This window comes from Conger conger, chromosome 13 (genome assembly GCF_963514075.1).
Source record: "Conger conger chromosome 13, fConCon1.1, whole genome shotgun sequence".
Classification (NCBI taxonomy): domain Eukaryota; kingdom Metazoa; phylum Chordata; class Actinopteri; order Anguilliformes; family Congridae; genus Conger; species Conger conger.
Genome location: NC_083772.1, coordinates 48,026,269 through 48,043,465, shown reverse-complemented (window position 1 = coordinate 48,043,465; position 17,197 = coordinate 48,026,269). Strand labels below are relative to the sequence as shown.

The window sequence follows — 17,197 nt, the reverse complement described above, 5'->3', positions numbered from 1 at the left end:
ACAGACAACTATCACTTTTGGCCAATATAGCAGAGAACATAATCTTATGATTAGCACAATTACTGAAAAAGTAGACATGAATCCAATGACACCTCCGTGGTTTATATTCATAGTATAACTCAACCAGTTGAAGGCTACCACTTTGAGGAGGAGATAACATTAAAATAAGTCTATCTTACGACTGAACAGTGATTAACCCCACAGCTCAGGCAAAAGTAATCTAACTGCAGAGAGACTGAACAGTGATTAACCCCACAGCTCAGGCAAAAGCAATCAAACAGCAGAGAGACTGAACTTAACCATGCAGCAGACTCATAGGATAGTCTGACACTACACACTGTTGGAACAGAGTGGTCACTCACAGTCAGATAAATAATCTGACAAAAGAGCACTAACAGACACATCTTTACAGTAAATACACAATATTAGCATATACAATACATTGCAAAAGTCTTGTGCTTTTTTTGTTTGTTTCTGTGTTAGGAGAAAACAACAAATTTGAGATTTCCAAAAATGTGTTTTCCAAAATTTTTTTATGTTTGTTGAATAAAGTAATAAATTAAGTAGTAGACCACCTCTCAGATAAAAACTTGATCGAGGCTGTCTGGGATTACCTGGAGAGGCAGATGCAATTCTGCAAAAGAACTGTGGCAAGTTCTCCAATATGATTGGAACAGCCTACCAGCCCATTCTCTTATAAAACTGCAGGACAGTGTAAGAGAATTGATGCAGTTTTAAAGGTGAAGTGTGTTCACAACAAGTATTTGTCTGATTTAGTTTTTACTGTTCACTAATCTTTATAGTACATTTTTAAATATTTAAATTCAATCAATAATTGTTTTATATTTCATTATGCATAGCACTTCATTCTGCAAAGCACTGTATAGCACAGGCCATGAAAAGACACAAAATCACCTCACCTCACACTCTAAAACCTCATAATCTCATACTCCTAAAACGTCTCTCACACACACATTCAAACACTCATGCATAGTCTCTCACACACACATTCAAACACTCTCATGCACAGTCACTCACACACACATTCAAACACTCAAACTGTTTTGCCTCTCTCCATCTCTCTCATGGGCACACACGCTTTTCTCTTGCTTTTCCCCATCTGATACACTTTCTCTCTGTCTCTCTCTGAAACACAAACAAACTCATGCACACACACACACCCACACACACACAGATACCTCTGCGTCGCTGTTTGTTTCACAGGTTGCTGCCATTGCCTCCATTCAGGTGCAGGGAAACTGAATAAACCCTCCTGTCCCCTAACTGGACCACAGCTTTTACACAACCCCGCCCCTCCTGCTGAACCCACCCCCCTGCCACAGCCCAACACACGCAGGCTTTGCATTTCATTCACAGATGATGCGGTATTAGGAGCAAACACACACACACACACGCCCCCTCACACACACACGCACACACAGACACACGCCCCTCCCCCCCACAACCTACTGGGATTTGTTTTGTGATCATGAGGTCTTATGTCTTAATGTTAACAGTATGATCTAGTGATCGGTTAATACTGATCACAAGATCTGTTCATAGTGATCATGTGATCTAGTATGAGAAGAGAAGGAGGGAGAGAAGCAGGGAGAGGGAGGCAGGGAGGGAAAGAGGGGAGGGGAGCTGGGACAGATCACTCAGAGTCAGTACCAGTCTGTGTGTGGAACTAACGCTCTATCCTGCTAGAGAGAGACAGAGTGTGTGTGTGTGTGTATGTGCCTGTGTGTGGAACTAACGCTCTATCCTGCTAGAGAGAGACAGAGTGTGTGTGTGTGTATGTGCCTGTGTGTGGAACTAATGCTCTATCCTGCTAGAGAGAGAAAGAAAGAGAGAGACAGTGTGTGTGTGTGTGTGTGTGTGTGTGCATGTGCCTGTGTGTGGAACTAATGCTCTATCCGGCTAAAGAGAGTTTGCCTGCATGCGTGTGCATGTGTGTTTGTGTCTGCGTGCCTGTGTGTGTTTGTGTGCCTGCATGTGTGAATGTCTGTGTGTGTATGTGTGTTTGTGTGTGTGTGTGTTTGTGTGTGTGTATGTCTGTGTGTATGTGTGTTTGCGTGTGTGTGTCTGTGTGTGTATGTGTGTGTGTATGTATGTGTTTGTGTGTGAACGTGTGTGTGTTTGTGTGTGTGTCTGTGTGTGTATGTGTGTTTGTGTGTGTGTGAATGTGTGCGAGTGTGTGTGTGTGTGTATGTGTGCATGTGTGTTTGTGTGTGTGTGTGTGTCTGTGTGTGTGTGAGTGTGTGTGTGTGTGTGTGTGAGTGAGTGTGTGCGTGTATGTGTCTGTGTATGTGTGTCTGTGTGTGTGTGTGTGAGCGTGTATGTGTGTTTGTGTCTGTGTATGTGTGTCTGTGTGTGTGTGTGTGTGTGAGTGTGTGTCTGTGTGAGTGTGTGTGTGTGTGAGTGTGTTTGTGTGTGTGTGAGTGTGTGTGTGTTTGTGTCTGTGTCTGTGTGTGTGTGTGTGTGTGCGTGTATGTGTGTTTGTGTCTGTGTTTGTGTGTCTGAGTGTGTGTGTATGTGAGTGTGTGTGTGAGTGTGTGTGTGTGTGTGTGAGTGTGAGAGTGTGTGTGTGTGTGTGTTTGTGTGTGTGTGTGTGTGTGTGAGAGTGTGAGTGTGAGAGTGTGTGAGTGTGTGTGTGTGTGAGTGTGTGTGTGAGTGTGTGTGTGTGTGTGAGTGTGTGTGTGAGTGTGTGTGTGAGTGTGTGTGTGTGGAGGAAGGCATGGTGGCAGTGACAGGCACACAGCAGGGTGGGCTAAAGATGTGTGGCTGTGTGCTGGAATGTGAGAGCACTTTATACAACTCAGCTGACAGATGTACAGCACACACAGACATACCAGTGTGCTCTCAAACACACATACACACGCACACACACTCTCGCTCACGCTCACACACACTCTCACTCTCACTCTCACTCTCACTCTCACTCTCACTCTGTCACACGCACATGCTCACGCACACGCACACACTACACACACACATGCACAAAGACAGAACACATCCATCTCCACACATGAAATGGGCAATGAAGCTCCCCCCCAGCTCTGTAACTCCCCCCAGCTCTGTAACTCCACCCAGCTGCATAACTCCGCCCAGCTCTGTAGCTCCACCCAGCTATGCTCTCTTACACAGCTGGATATATACTGAATTACTACCATTTACACAGCTGGATATATGCTGAATTACTACCATTTACACAGCTGGATATATACTGAATTACTACCATTTACACAGCTGGATATATGCTGAATTACTACCATTTACACAGCTGGATATATGCTGAATTACTACCATTTACACAGCTGGATATATGCTGAATTACTACCATTTACACAGCTGGATATATGCTGAATTACTACCATTTACACAGCTGGATATATGCTGAATTACTACCATTTGCACAGCTGGATATATGCTGAATTACTATCATTTACACAGCTGGATATATGCTGAATTACTACCATTTACACAGCTGGATATATACTGAATTACTACCATTTACACAGCTGGATATATGCTGAATTACTACCATTTACACAGCTGGATATATGCTGAATTACTTCCATTTACACAGCTGGATATATGCTGAATTACTACCATTTACACAGCTGGATATATGCTGAATTACTACCATTTACACAGCTGGATATATGCTGAATTACTACCATTTGCACAGCTGGATATATGCTGAATTACTATCATTTACACAGCTGGATATATGCTGAATTACTACCATTTACACAGCTGGATATATACTGAATTACTACCATTTACACAGCTGGATATATGCTGAATTACTACCATTTACACAGCTGGATATATGCTGAATTACTACCATTTACACAGCTGGATATATGCTGAATTACTACCATTTACAAAGCTGGATATATACTGAATTACTACCATTTACAAAGCTGGATACTGAATTTTGCCTTCAAAATAGCTCAGTGTCTTGTGCACAGGGCCCTACTTCCAGGTGCCTCACTGCTTCGGTTGGCTGATGCCTTCCTGTCTAATTACATATGCACATCTATGGTGAATACAGCCTCACTGATCTTGAACTTTGAACTCTGACAGGGTCTGGTATAATGTGGAGCTGTTGCGGTGTGGTATGTGATGGTGGCAGTACTGAGGCTCCAGCAGTTGGCTCTGCAGTAAAGATGGGGGATAAGAGGCTTGCCTTAATCTCCCGTGCTCACTGAAGTGAGGAGGACACAGCCGTCAGGCTTACAGTGAGCTCATCTTATGGATGGATTACCCCCACAGGACAAGAGAAATGCAATCTGATCGCTTTTCTTTTGTATTTCCCCAAGACAAAAATCAGACATCAGACTGTATATTTTCTCAGGCTTTGTTAATTTCTCTCAGGAAATAACATCTTTTGGGGAATGAATACCTCAGAGTGCTTCCTGAATGAGTCCCACTCATTATATTCCATGTCATTTAGCTGACGCTTTTACCCAAGGTGATTAGACAGTTGATTAGACTAAGCAGGAGACACACAGTCTCTCTCTCTCTCTCTCTCTCTCTCTCCCTCTCTCCCTCTCTCCCTCTCTCTCTCTCTCTCTCTCTCTCTCTCCCCCTACCCTCAGAGGACAGGGATAGACTTCCTCTTCAATCGCCCTCTAGTGGTTATGAGTGTGAACAGCAAGGCAGCAGGCCAGCAAGCCAATACAGGGGAAACGGATGCTCTGTTTTGGTTTCATGCCGTCTCTTTATGTCCAGAGGATCTGGAACCAGGTGATGTAGAAGGAACCTCCACTGTAAGGAGATGGGAGCTAAGTCATAAACATGAGGTTTACGTGTCTCAACCTCAACGTATGGAGGACAGTCTATCAGTAAAGCTCTTAGCATTTACATTAAAGTACTGAAGATTTACATTAAAGTACTGAGGATTTACATTAAAGTACTGAAGATTTACATTAAAGTACTGAGGATTTACATTAAAGTACTGAGGATTTGCATTAGTCAAATATGTCACCGTACATGTGCCGGTCTCAAAATAGCCACTTATTCAAAGTTCCTTGCGATTCTATCACTGGCTAAAGAGGCCAGGCCAGACCAGTTTCCTGCCCCAGGCCAAGCTTCACCACAGTTACCCTTATATATATATATATATATCTCATCACCATGAGATTATTATGAGGCAACAAACCTTCATGATCCGGTAATAAACCTGTGACCTGTTGGCACTGCAGTGCTGAGTAGCTCAGTAGCTTTGCACTCTGCGTGTGGTCTAAAGAGGCATGCACTTTTCCCCTAAAGTTAAAACCGAAGTTAAAGTTGCAGTGGAATGCACAAATATGCACAAATCTGTGTGGACTCCTGGCTCATAGGTCAGGCCCCAGAGCAGCCATAGGGACTAATCTTACTGCAGGGATTAAACACTGCCAATGAAGGCTGGTCACTCATAACTCATAAATCAGTGTACTGCGGCCCAAAATGAACTCTACTGCATATTCCTAATTTAGCCCTCGAGTGATGAGCATACAAAATATTTTAGTTGGGCTCATTTCAGCATGCTCAATATTAGATTGAGAAAAATTCATACTTCAGATATTTCTCAGCTAAAAAGCTTTTAATTTCACTTTTTGTGACAAAAATCTAATACTTTTTTATTAAATTGTATTTATTTTATTAAAATCATTTATTACCTCTCAAACTCCCCTGACAGGTTGGCCAGAATTTTGATTGCTGATCCCCAATTTAAGATCTGCGTACTGTATACATGTTAAGGTACATGACTGTAGTGTAGTGGTTAAGGTACATGAGTGTAGTGTAGTGGTTAAGGTAAATGACTGGGACCCACAGGGTCGGTGGTTCAATCCCCGGTGTAGCCACAATAAGATCTGCACAGCCGTTAGGCCCTTGAGCAAGGCCCTTAACCCTGCATTGCTCCAGGGGAGGATTGTCTCCTGCTTAGTCTAATCAACTGTATGTTGCTATTCTATGGTTTCCCTACACACAGCTGTGTATGGTTTCCCTACACACACCTGTGTGTGGTTTTATATGGTTCCCCTACACACACCTGTGTGTGATATTCTATCGTCTGTAAGATCCATTTCATATGGCAGAACAAACAGCTCCACTTGCAGTAGCTTGTCTGGCATGGCACACTGCTGATAACATAAACTTCCTGTTAGAAGTTTCCTTGGCTTCCTGTTAAATTCAGTCACAGCCCCTTATCGGACTTCTTAGATATTTCCGATTGAAACATTTGAAAGTTCCTAGTTTTCCTAGTGCAGGGAAGTGTGTACCACAGGAGAGCAGACCAGACAGGGATCTAATCTACTGATGGGTATAACTGTCTCTGTCTCCCAGCCAATGAGCAGTGCTGGGGGAATTAGAATCAAAATTAGACTTTAAACAAGATCTGGGATTTTCACTTTAAAATACATTTTCAGAATAGCCCTAATTCTATTCTATTTTGAATGACCTTTGAGACAAATGTCTGAGAAAAACATAATAAACAGTGTATGATACTATAATCAGGGACTAGAACGAGGCCATTAATTTTAGACATTTTGAGCTAATGCTCATTATTAAAAGAAATAATAATAGCAGAGTGCATGCTGGGTAAGGTACTACTTAGTGCAGTAATGAGGTTTAACACATTAGGCCAAACAGAACCAGCCTATTTATAAGCCTCTTATCGCCCAAAACTTACACACACAATTTCTCTAAAAATGACCTAGTACAGATGCCCTAAATTACACCAAAAAGCACAATAGTCTGTTATTGCATTTCTCACATCTGTGTGTGTGTGTGTGTGTGCCAGTTACTGTACACATGAAGCATGGAGTGTGGGGTGGGCAGAGTCATTTTGGCACACACACACACACACACACACACACACACACACACACACACACACACACACACACACACACACACACAGGCACCCTGCATGCACACACACACACACACACACACACTCACACACACACACACACACACACACACACACACACACACACACACACACACACACAGGCACCCTGCACGCACACACACACACACACACTCACACACTCACACACACACACACACACACACACACACAGACACAGGCACCCTGCATGCACACACACACACACACACACACACCCTGCACACACACACCACAGACAGACAGACACACACACACACACACACACAGGCACCCTGCACACACACACACACACACACGCACACCCACAGGCACCCTGCACGCACTCTGAAAGGAAACCGGGCATTACTGTGTCTCCTGCTTCTCAATGAGCCCCAGACTGCTATAAAAACAAACACAGCCTCTGTTTAAGCTGACCGTGAGAGTGCATGTCCCTGTCAGCACCCAGTACTTCACTGGAGACTAACTGCTGGTTCTGCACTAACTTCACTTTCAAAGGTAGTTTACCACATAAGTATAAGGCTTTCCTTCTGGGGTTATAAATGCCCCGCCCCCACCTCCTCGTCCAATCAGCAGTGTGAACACACTGACGACAGCAGGTCTGTCGATCTACAGCACATCAAATTAGTCATGTGACTGTAAATATGGAAGCTACAGTGCAGTCAGTAAGTATTTGGACAGTGGTACCATTAATGTTCTTTTGGTGCTGCGCTCCAGGATTTAAAATGAAACAACGAAAATGAGGTTGTGCAGTCACCTGAGGGTATTTACATTCATATTGGGTGATCTCTGTAGGAATTACATCCCTGTTTATACATAGTCCCTCCATTTTAGGGGACCAAAAGTAATTGGACAGTGGGCTTCTCAGCTGTTTCTGATTCGTCAGTGCTGGTATAAGAATGCTGTCACAATCTAGTCTTGACTCCAGGCTTTTAATTGCCTTTGGATTTGTCAACATGAGGACAAACAATAGGCTTCAATAATCAACTGTTTGGAACATCATTAAGAAGAAAGAGAGCTCTGATGAGCTCAGTAATCATAATGGGCCTGGTAGGCCAAGGAAGACCTCAGCATAATAAACAGAAACCCCCAAACACCTGTCAGATCAGAAACACTCTTCAGGAGGCAGACGTGGATGTTCCCTGGAGAAGACTTCATGAACAGATCTACAAAGGCTACACTGCACAATGCATTAAAAGGATGGCCAGGTTATAGCAGAGTTCTGGAAAAAAAAGTTGTGGACAGATGAGATTAAGGTTGACTTGTATCAGAGTGATGGCAAGAGCAAAGTGTAGAGGCTAAAAGGAACTGCCCAAGATCCAAAGCACTCCCCTTCTCATCAGTGAAATATGGTGGTGGGGGTGTTATAGTTTGGACATGAATGGCTACCACAGATGCTGGCCCACTTGCTTACATTGATAATGTAACTGTTGATAGCAGCAGCAGAACTAATTCTGAGGTGTACAGATCAGAAGCAGCTTATCAGCTTATAAGTTCAGTCAAATGCTTTCAAACTCAGTGGATGGCGCTTCATCCCAAACATACACAAATGCTCACTTTCCTATTGTCGGGCCTATGTCTCTGAGTGTATTTTTCTTCTTATATCTCAGCCTCATAAAGGCTTCCTTGTCTTTCCTTGGCACAACTCTGGTCCTTATGTTGATAAATGCCATGTATGTATGAGTGTGTAGTGTGTGTGTGTGTGTGTGTGTGTGTGTGTGTGTGTGTGTGTGTGTGTGTGTGTGTGTGTGTGTGTGTGTGTGTGTATGCGCGCGAGTGTGTATATGTGTGTATGTGTGTATGCGAGAGTGTGTGTATGTATGTGTGTGTGTGTGTGTGCGAGTGTGTATGTGTGTATGTGTATGTGCATATGTGTGTGTGCATCTGTGCGTGTGTGTGTGTGTATATGTGTATGTGAGAATGTGTGTATGTGTGTGTGTGTTTGTCTGTGTATGTGTGTGAGTGCGTGTGTGTGTGTGTGTGTGTGTGTAGCTGTTGCAGACCTGTCAGATAGCTGACTGGCAGGCATCTGCCCCTGTAGTTCCAGCTGCGTCACTGACAATTAATTAAGCCTCAATTAAGATAAAAACACCACACTGGGTCGCTTCTTGCTTACTGAATAATTAAAAACCCACTGCTCCAAACAGACACAATCGGACACACACAGCCATACACAGAACACAAACACACATACATACACACACACACACACACACACAGAAAAAACACACAGTTCACACAACCTCATCCAGGTGCTTTTTGCAAATGTGAGATAAGCATGGCTGTTTCTCTTTAGCAGTGGTTTTCACCTTGCTACTCTCCCATTAATCCCATTTCACCCAGTCTCTTTCTCAGAGTCGTGAACACTGATCTGAGCTAAAGTTAGAGAGGTCTGCAGCTCTTCTGATGTTCTTCTGGGATCAGTTGTGACTTCCCAGATGAGTTGTTGATGTGCCCTTGGAGAGACTTTGGTCAGCTGGTCACTCCTGCTCCAAGTGTTCTGCATTTGGAGATAATGGCTCTCACTATGGTTCGGTGGAGGCCCAAAACTTTAGAAATGGCTTTTTAACCCTTTCCAGACTGATACACAGTATTGTGCAGAAGTCTTAGGCACCCTAGACTTTATTATATATATGTTTATTTTTTTGTGTGTGTTAGTGTAAAAGAACACATTTGAGATTTTTACATTTTCCAAAAGATTTAATTTTACATTTTTGTATTTAATTTAATTGTATTGTATTTAACATATTACAGTAAGCAATTGAATATTTACTTTCTACATAAAAACTTGATCAAGGCTGTCTGGGATCAGAAGCAAGGACCCAACCAAATGAAATAATACTGTAATTCAACAACTTTTTTCTCATCTGTTCTGGAACTCCCTTTGATCATGGCAAAGTGTGCTTGTAGAAACTTTGTGGCAACATTTTCCACTAATGGTGAGGCTCAATATGAGTGAGGTTTACATTCAACAGGGCTGACTGCAAACAAGCCTGGCTGTGTTCAAACAGCAAAATCTACTTATCAATTAAATGAGGTTAATTGGCTGATTGAGTAACTAAGGGTGATATGGGTGATATTGGTGATAAGGGTGATATGGGTGTTTGATAACTACATTAAATTAATGAAATAAAAACGTGAAAAAAGTGTTTTCTTCCCTTTGTATAATATTACATTTAGTCATGAATCACATCTGTTCAGTGTGATTAATATGCAACAGGGGAACTCAGGAAGGGGGCAAATACTTTTTCATGGCACTCTTTGTTCTCTGTACTGTACGTGATTAAGTCTCATCAAAGAAGCCTTTACACAAAGTGGCTTCCCAAAAAACAGGCCTACATTTCTCCCAATTAGTGCAGATTCAGCGCACAGCTTTCTCTCAACAAAGTGGGCCATGAGTCAGAAGACATCAGAGAACAGCCTTCAGAGATGCACAGCCCAAACCCCATGCAATGTTACAGACAACTACACCTCTCTCCTAGTATTAGACACTAGAAACCCAAATACACCTCAAAACCTACACCTCTCTCTTCTCATGTTAGAGACTAGAAACCCAACTATAACTCAAAACCTACACCTCTCTCTTCTCATGTTAGAGATTATAAATCCAACTACAACTGAAAACCTACACCTCTCTATTCTAGTGTTAGAGACGAGAGACCCAATTACAACTCAAAACCCACTCTTTTAAACACCACTCTTTTGTTACAAGCTCAACTACAGAATGTGTCACGATGCGCATACTTACAGACTGCACTGTACTGCAGCTGTGTATTTACCCTGGAAATACTAGGTAATTAACATGCTGTAAAACACAGTGTTACCGAAAATCTTCTCTGTTTACAGTTAGTGGTGCAGTATGAACAGTGGACTACCAAATCTTTGAGGAGAATCGCACAGAAACAAACAAGACCAGAGTTGATTTCACAATAGCTGTGCTATTGTGTCTAGCACTGTGACTGTGCTTTTGTGTCTAGCATTGTGACTGTGCTTTTGTGTCTAGCGTTGTGACTGTTTTTGTGTCTAGCATTGTGACTGTGCTTTTGTGTCTAGCATTGTGACTGTGCTTTTGTGTCTAGCATTGTGACTGTGCTTTTGTGTCTAGCGTTGTGACTGTGCTTTTGTGTCTAGCATTGTGACTGTGCTTTTGTGTCTTGTGCTGTGACTGCTCATGCAGCCTGCCTGTTCCCTTCAGTGGGATTAGAGTGGTTCGTACAGTGGGCTGTGAATGGGAAGCTTGTAAGCACCTTATTTCATCATAAATTGTCTGTTTGCTCTAGCCCCTGGCTTCATGTGCTACTGGCTTTAGGGTTGTGGACAGTAGTGCTGTTTATCTAACCTTGAGTCACAACCAGTGCCAACATGCCCTGAACCCCAAACACATCAGTCTTCTGTGATCTGAGGGGGCAGCAGTCTAAAAAGAGAGGGTAAAATACCACAGGCCTACAGAACCACATTCTCAGATTTTCTGAAGATAAGCAAATTATGTCATTATGTCATTCAGGTGGCCAGTTCTGCGTAACCCTGGATCTCAGTGAAGTGAATGTGCCAGTATTGACTGCGGCCAGCAGCCCCACTGGGTGGCACGTGATTGGCTGTGCCGTTGCTGAGGGAGGGCTCAGCAGGGCTTTATCTGTCTCATCATGCACAATGCACAATGGTGGCTGCTGCCAGTCTGCACTGTGTAAGTGTACAGTACTCTAATGAGGGTGGGTTGTGTGAGTATATTCTATTAAGTGTGCACTGTATAAGTGTACTCTATTGAGTGTGCATTGTATAAGATTACTCTATTGAGTGTGCATTGTATAAGATTACTCTATTGAGTGTGCATTGTATAAGATTACTCTATTGAGTGTGCACTGTATAAGATTACTCTATTGAGTGCAACGTATAAGATTACTCTATTGAGTGTGCACTGTATAAGTGTACTCTATTGCGTGTGCACTATATAAGTGTCTTTAAACATATTTGTCTTTGCTCTTCCACATTCTGTATTGTTCTACTGTATTTGCAACAGTTACTCTCTGAGTAACATTAACTCCTGGCTGCGCTACATTATTTATTAGAATTTATTGCCCATTTATTTATTTTATTATTGTCATACTCTCTGGAGTAAAGGGCTATTCATAGGTATTTTAACAGCATATATTACATAACCAGTTAATAAAGTAAAATTGTTAAGCAGGCAGAGAAAACTCTGCTTTTAGCTTTCATATTTTAGTTTTTTCCAGCTCCCCTGATTTGAGTTCTGCCAGGAGTTTCAGCAGAAGCCAGACTTGAAAGCAGGGCAGTGTTATGTAAGTGAGGAACTCACAATGGGAGTAAACAGCCGGCCTGCTAAAGAGCCCCCCCTCTCCCCTCCAAATCTGTTCCTGCTGCCAGCGCTTCATCCCCGTCATAGCCAATGGTGTACAGGCTGCTAAGCCTGGTCTTAAAGGGCCAGCGCCCCACATTAGTGTGGGTACAGAAACTGTCACTACACTGGGGGAACTTATGTCCTGGTGCGTTCATGGAAACTGTCATTCAGCAGTGTATGACTGAGATAGGACTGCAAGGCCTCGCTGGGAGTGATCACGAACATGCGCTTGGCCTTATTAGACATGCTGTGTCTTTAAGAGCAACAATGAAAGTGTGGGAAGAAAAATCATGCAGTTTAGCTTATATCTCCCTTTTTTTAACAACTTACCTCCCATGTTGAGACCTGGGGTTTGGCTGGTTTGAGTATAACCATAAACCATCTCAGTGCAGCTAGGTAAAAAGCATCTCATAAAATTGAACAGATTTACAGTATATAATGCACTGAAATTTGCTGAGTCTACAATTCTGTTTAGCAGCGCCCTTAAATATTTGACCGCACAAAGGCAATTGACCTCTGTGTGTGTGTATGAGCATGTGTTTGTGTGTGTATGTGTGTGTGTGTGTGTGTGTGTGTGCCTGTGTGTGTGAGTGTGTGTCTGTGTATGTGTGTCACAACGCTAGACACAAAAGCAGTCACAATGCTAGACACAAAAGCACAGTCACAATGCTAGACACAAAAGCACAGTCACAATGCTAGACACAAAAGCACAGTCACAGTGCTAGACACAAAAGCAGTCACAATGCTAGACACAAAAGCACAGTCACAATGCTAGACACAAAAGCACAGTCACAATGCTAGACACAAAAGCACAGTCACAATGCTAGACACAAAAGCACAGTCACAATGCTAGACACAAAAGCACAGTCACAATGCTAGACACAAAAGCAGTCACAATGCTAGACACAAAAGCACAGTCACAATGCTAGACACAAAAGCACAGTCACAATGCTAGACACAAAAGCACAGTCACAATGCTAGACACAAAAGCACAGTCACAGTGCTAGACATGAATACAAAGCCCAAGAATATGGTCCAAAAGTAGATTTCTACAGTCTTTGAGCCATCAAACAGCTTAAAATGTTAATTTTCCAAGAACAACAACTACTACAACCACCAACAACAGGGGTGGACCATAGGGTCATATCTGTTTTCATTCATGCCAACTTCTGGCTTTAATCACTTAATTAGCCCTGACATTTACAACATCTGGAATTGTACATTTCCTGATAAGCACATGAATGACAGCCAAATGTTGTTGTGTCTCAATATGAAACGTATTACTGTGAGCTAATCTAAAGCAGTGTTGGTGTATACAGCTAATTAGCTCAGTTAGCCAGGGTACTACCAGCCCTCCAGGACAAGAACTGGCCACCCCTGACCAACAGCAACAACCAAGAACATCAGCAAACAGCAATACTAAATGATGCATGGGATACAAGTGCGTGTGGCTTACACAAAGGACTCGTCTAATTAGTGCTTTTACTCAAGTTGCAGGGAAAATAAATGATTTAAGAGGCTTTTAAAACATTAGGAGATCAATTGAAGATGTCCTTGTCCTCACTCTCTTTACATTCTCTCTCCCTCCTTCTCCCATCTCTCTCTCTCCCCATCTCTCTCCCCCAATCTCTCTCACCCCATCTTTCTCTCCCCATCTCTCTCCCTCTCTCTCTCCCCTCATCTCTCTCTCCACACACACAATCTGCCTCTCTATAATCGGCCAGGCATCCAGCCGGAATCCCGCCCCCCCACGCCCATGTCCTGCTGCGTTCACAGTGTGGCACCTGCCTAGGCCGTCACCATCCCCCACCACCCCCCCCCAATGAGGAAATGCCTCTCGTTCACCAATTCATTCACACACACACACAGACACACACACAAAGGCTGCCATGCAAGGCACCAATCAGCTTGTTGGGAGCAATTTATGATTAGGTGTTATGCTCAGGGACACTTCGACACACACCCAGGGTGGGGGATTGAACCAGCAACCCTCCGACTGCCAAATTACTCTTACCTCGTAAACTGAGAGGTGGGAACGCTCGTACAATCAGTACTGACATCACACTCAAGCTGTCATAGTGGTTCCTTAGAGAGTATTTCAGCAGAGAGAGATATAGCAGCAAATTATACAGTACAGAGCGTGAATACCATCTTATTATACGTACAGTACTGTGCAGAAGTCTTAGGCACCCTAGACCTTATTATATATATGTTTATTTTTTGTTTTTTTCAAGTATAAAAGAACACATTTGAGATTTCCAAATTTCCATTTAATTTGACATTTTTTTATTTAATTTTAAAAAGTAACATATTACTGTAAGGCGGCACGGATGGCGCAGTGGGTAGCACTGCCGCCTCACAGCAAGGAGGTCCTGGGTTCGTTTGCATGTTCTCCCCGTGTCTGCGTGGGTTTCCTCCGGGTACTCCGGTTTCCTCCCACAGTCCAAAGACATGCACGTTAGGCTGATTGGAGAGTCTAAGTTGCCCGTAGGCATGAGTGTGTGAGTGAATGGTGCGTGTGCCCTGCGATGGACTGGCGACCTGTCCAGGGTGTATTCCTGCCTTTCGCCCAATGTATGCTGGGATAGGCTCCAGCCCCCTGCGACCCTGATCAGGATAAGCGGGTTCAGATAATGGATGGATGGATGGATATTACTGTAAGCAATTGACTACTTTTTACATAAAAAACTTGATCAAGGCTGTCTGAGCAAGGACCCAAAAGTCTGCAGAAGAACTGTGGCAAGTTCTCCAACAAGCTTGGAACAACCTCCCTGCTGATTGTCTTATAGAACTGCAGGACAGCGTTGGCTATCTCAGAGTGATGCAGTTAACGCTGAAAGGTGGTCACAAAAAATATTGATTTGATTCAGTTTTTAACTATTCTGCCAAATTATTAAAATGTAATGTAAAATGTATAGTACATTTATTTACAACCTTTCTTTGAATAATTTTTGAAAGAATCTTATCCGTACAGAATGTTATACAGGTGCCTAAGACTTCTGCACAGTACTGTATATCGAATATATTTTGGGCCAGTGAGTTTGAGTGTGGAGGTTCCTTTGAATGTTCATGGTTGTGGCTCATATGTCAGTCAGAATGGTCTCAAACTCAAACACTGCCCCAGTAACACTGCTCAGGTTAAAGAAGAGGATGCTCACACATTCAAACGTAGTCACACCTACAGAGCCGCATGTGACAGTTCCTGGCCTCAACATCAAAGTGAAAATGGTCATGACGGACACCACATTCTTCCTCCAAGAGGACAAACCACAAAGGAAAACAAATGAAATAAAGAAAACAATATGCAGCAAATGAATGAGCTCTGTGATGAGATGTTTACTATGTGACTATCAGTAGGACTGGTGAAGAGAATGCCAGACATGCCACTGAAAACGCATGTGAAAGGCTGTCTGTGAGAATGGATCACACCGTTCAAATCCAGGCCATCATTAGCATCACTCCTAATTACCCAGAAACCCCTGGGGCGGGGGGTCAGAACCCCCACAACGCTAGCGTCGTCGACAGAGAGGCACGTTTCTGCGCCACTGGAGCAGGTGAATCCATGAGCGGCTCTGTGATTCCTGCAGGAACATTCCGCAGCTAAAGGGCATATTCTGGGTCATTCCGCAGCTAAAGGGCATATTCTGGGTCATTCCGCAGCTAAAGGGCATATTCTGGGTCATTCCGCAGCTAAAGGGCATATTCTGGGTCATTCCGCAGCTAAAGGGCATATTCTGGGAGGTGTGAGATAAATGTGAATGGGTGTGTGAACAGGTCTCTGCTCAGGATTGATAATTAGCATGAGTCACTGTAATGATCGCCTTTACTGTGCCGCCCCATCCGTTGCAAAGCGACCTGTGGGAGCTTTAATATAATGAGATTAAAGAAGCTTCATAAATGCAATCCATTAATATTACATTACATTTTATTTAGCAGATTCTTTTATCCAAAGCAATGTACAAAAAAGTGCATATCAAGATCATTTGAACAAACTACAGAACAGGCTGGATAAGCTCAGAAAGGAATTAAGAGTAAGTACAGATGCAGATAAATGCAAATACAATATAAATACAACTGCAACTAGATTAGACTACAAAGTGCAATAGGGGCAAAAAATTCAGACAGGTTTCTGTTACTATTGCAGTCAGACACATGACAGAGATTACTAATGAACACAGTTACAATCTAGGAGCTGGAGTGTTAAAGAATAAAGAATAAAAAGACTAAAGAATGCTGTCTCCAACCTCACTGGCTGCACAGGGCTGGGGGGGGGGGGAAGTCCACCAGCCACAGGCTGCTAGCTCTGCCTCCCACAGAGAAGTGGCATCTTAGCTACCATGCCCAGCTGATCTCTAATGCAGTCTAGCTATAGCTCTCTCCTGCTGGTCTCTAATGCGGTCCTGAGCTATAACTCTGTCCTGCTTGTCTCTAATGCAGTCAAGCTATAGCTCTGTCCTGCTGATCTCTAATGCAGTCCAGAACTATAGCTCTCTCCTGCTGGTATCGGTATCTAATACAGTCCAGCTATAGCTCTGTCCTGCTGATCTCTAATGTAGTCCAGCCATAGCTCTGTCTTGCTGGTCTCTAACACAGTCCAGAGCTATAACTCTGTCCTGCTGGTCTCTAATGCAGTCCAGAGCTATAACTCTGTCCTGCTGATCTCTAATGTAGTCCAGCTATAACTCAGTCCAGCTGGTCTCTAATGCAGTCGAGCTATAGCTCTCTCCAGCTGGTCTCTAATGTAGTCCAGCCATAGCTCTCTCCTGCCTGCACTGGGGTGGAACTATATGTTAAATTAGAGCCACAGGAGAATACTGGATTTGGGCAGGGACAGGCCCTGGCCCACGATTAGATCACTTCCTATGGCAGCCTTCACACACACATAGGCAAGCACACACACACACACACACACACACACACACAAGCACACACACAAA

The 17,197-nt window shown here is 43.3% G+C and overlaps 1 protein-coding gene across 1 annotated transcript in view; it reads right to left on the bottom strand.

Annotated features, from left to right (window-relative positions):
- LOC133107934 (septin-4-like) overlaps positions 1-1,270 on the bottom strand; it is a 34,048-nt gene extending 32,778 nt beyond the window's left edge. The window contains exon 1 of the mRNA XM_061217245.1: positions 1,200-1,270. Within this exon, the coding sequence (XP_061073229.1) occupies positions 1,200-1,244 (45 nt within the window). The 5' untranslated portion in view covers positions 1,245-1,270. The remainder of the gene's footprint in view (positions 1-1,199) is intronic.
- Between the last annotated feature and the right edge of the window lie 15,927 nt (positions 1,271-17,197).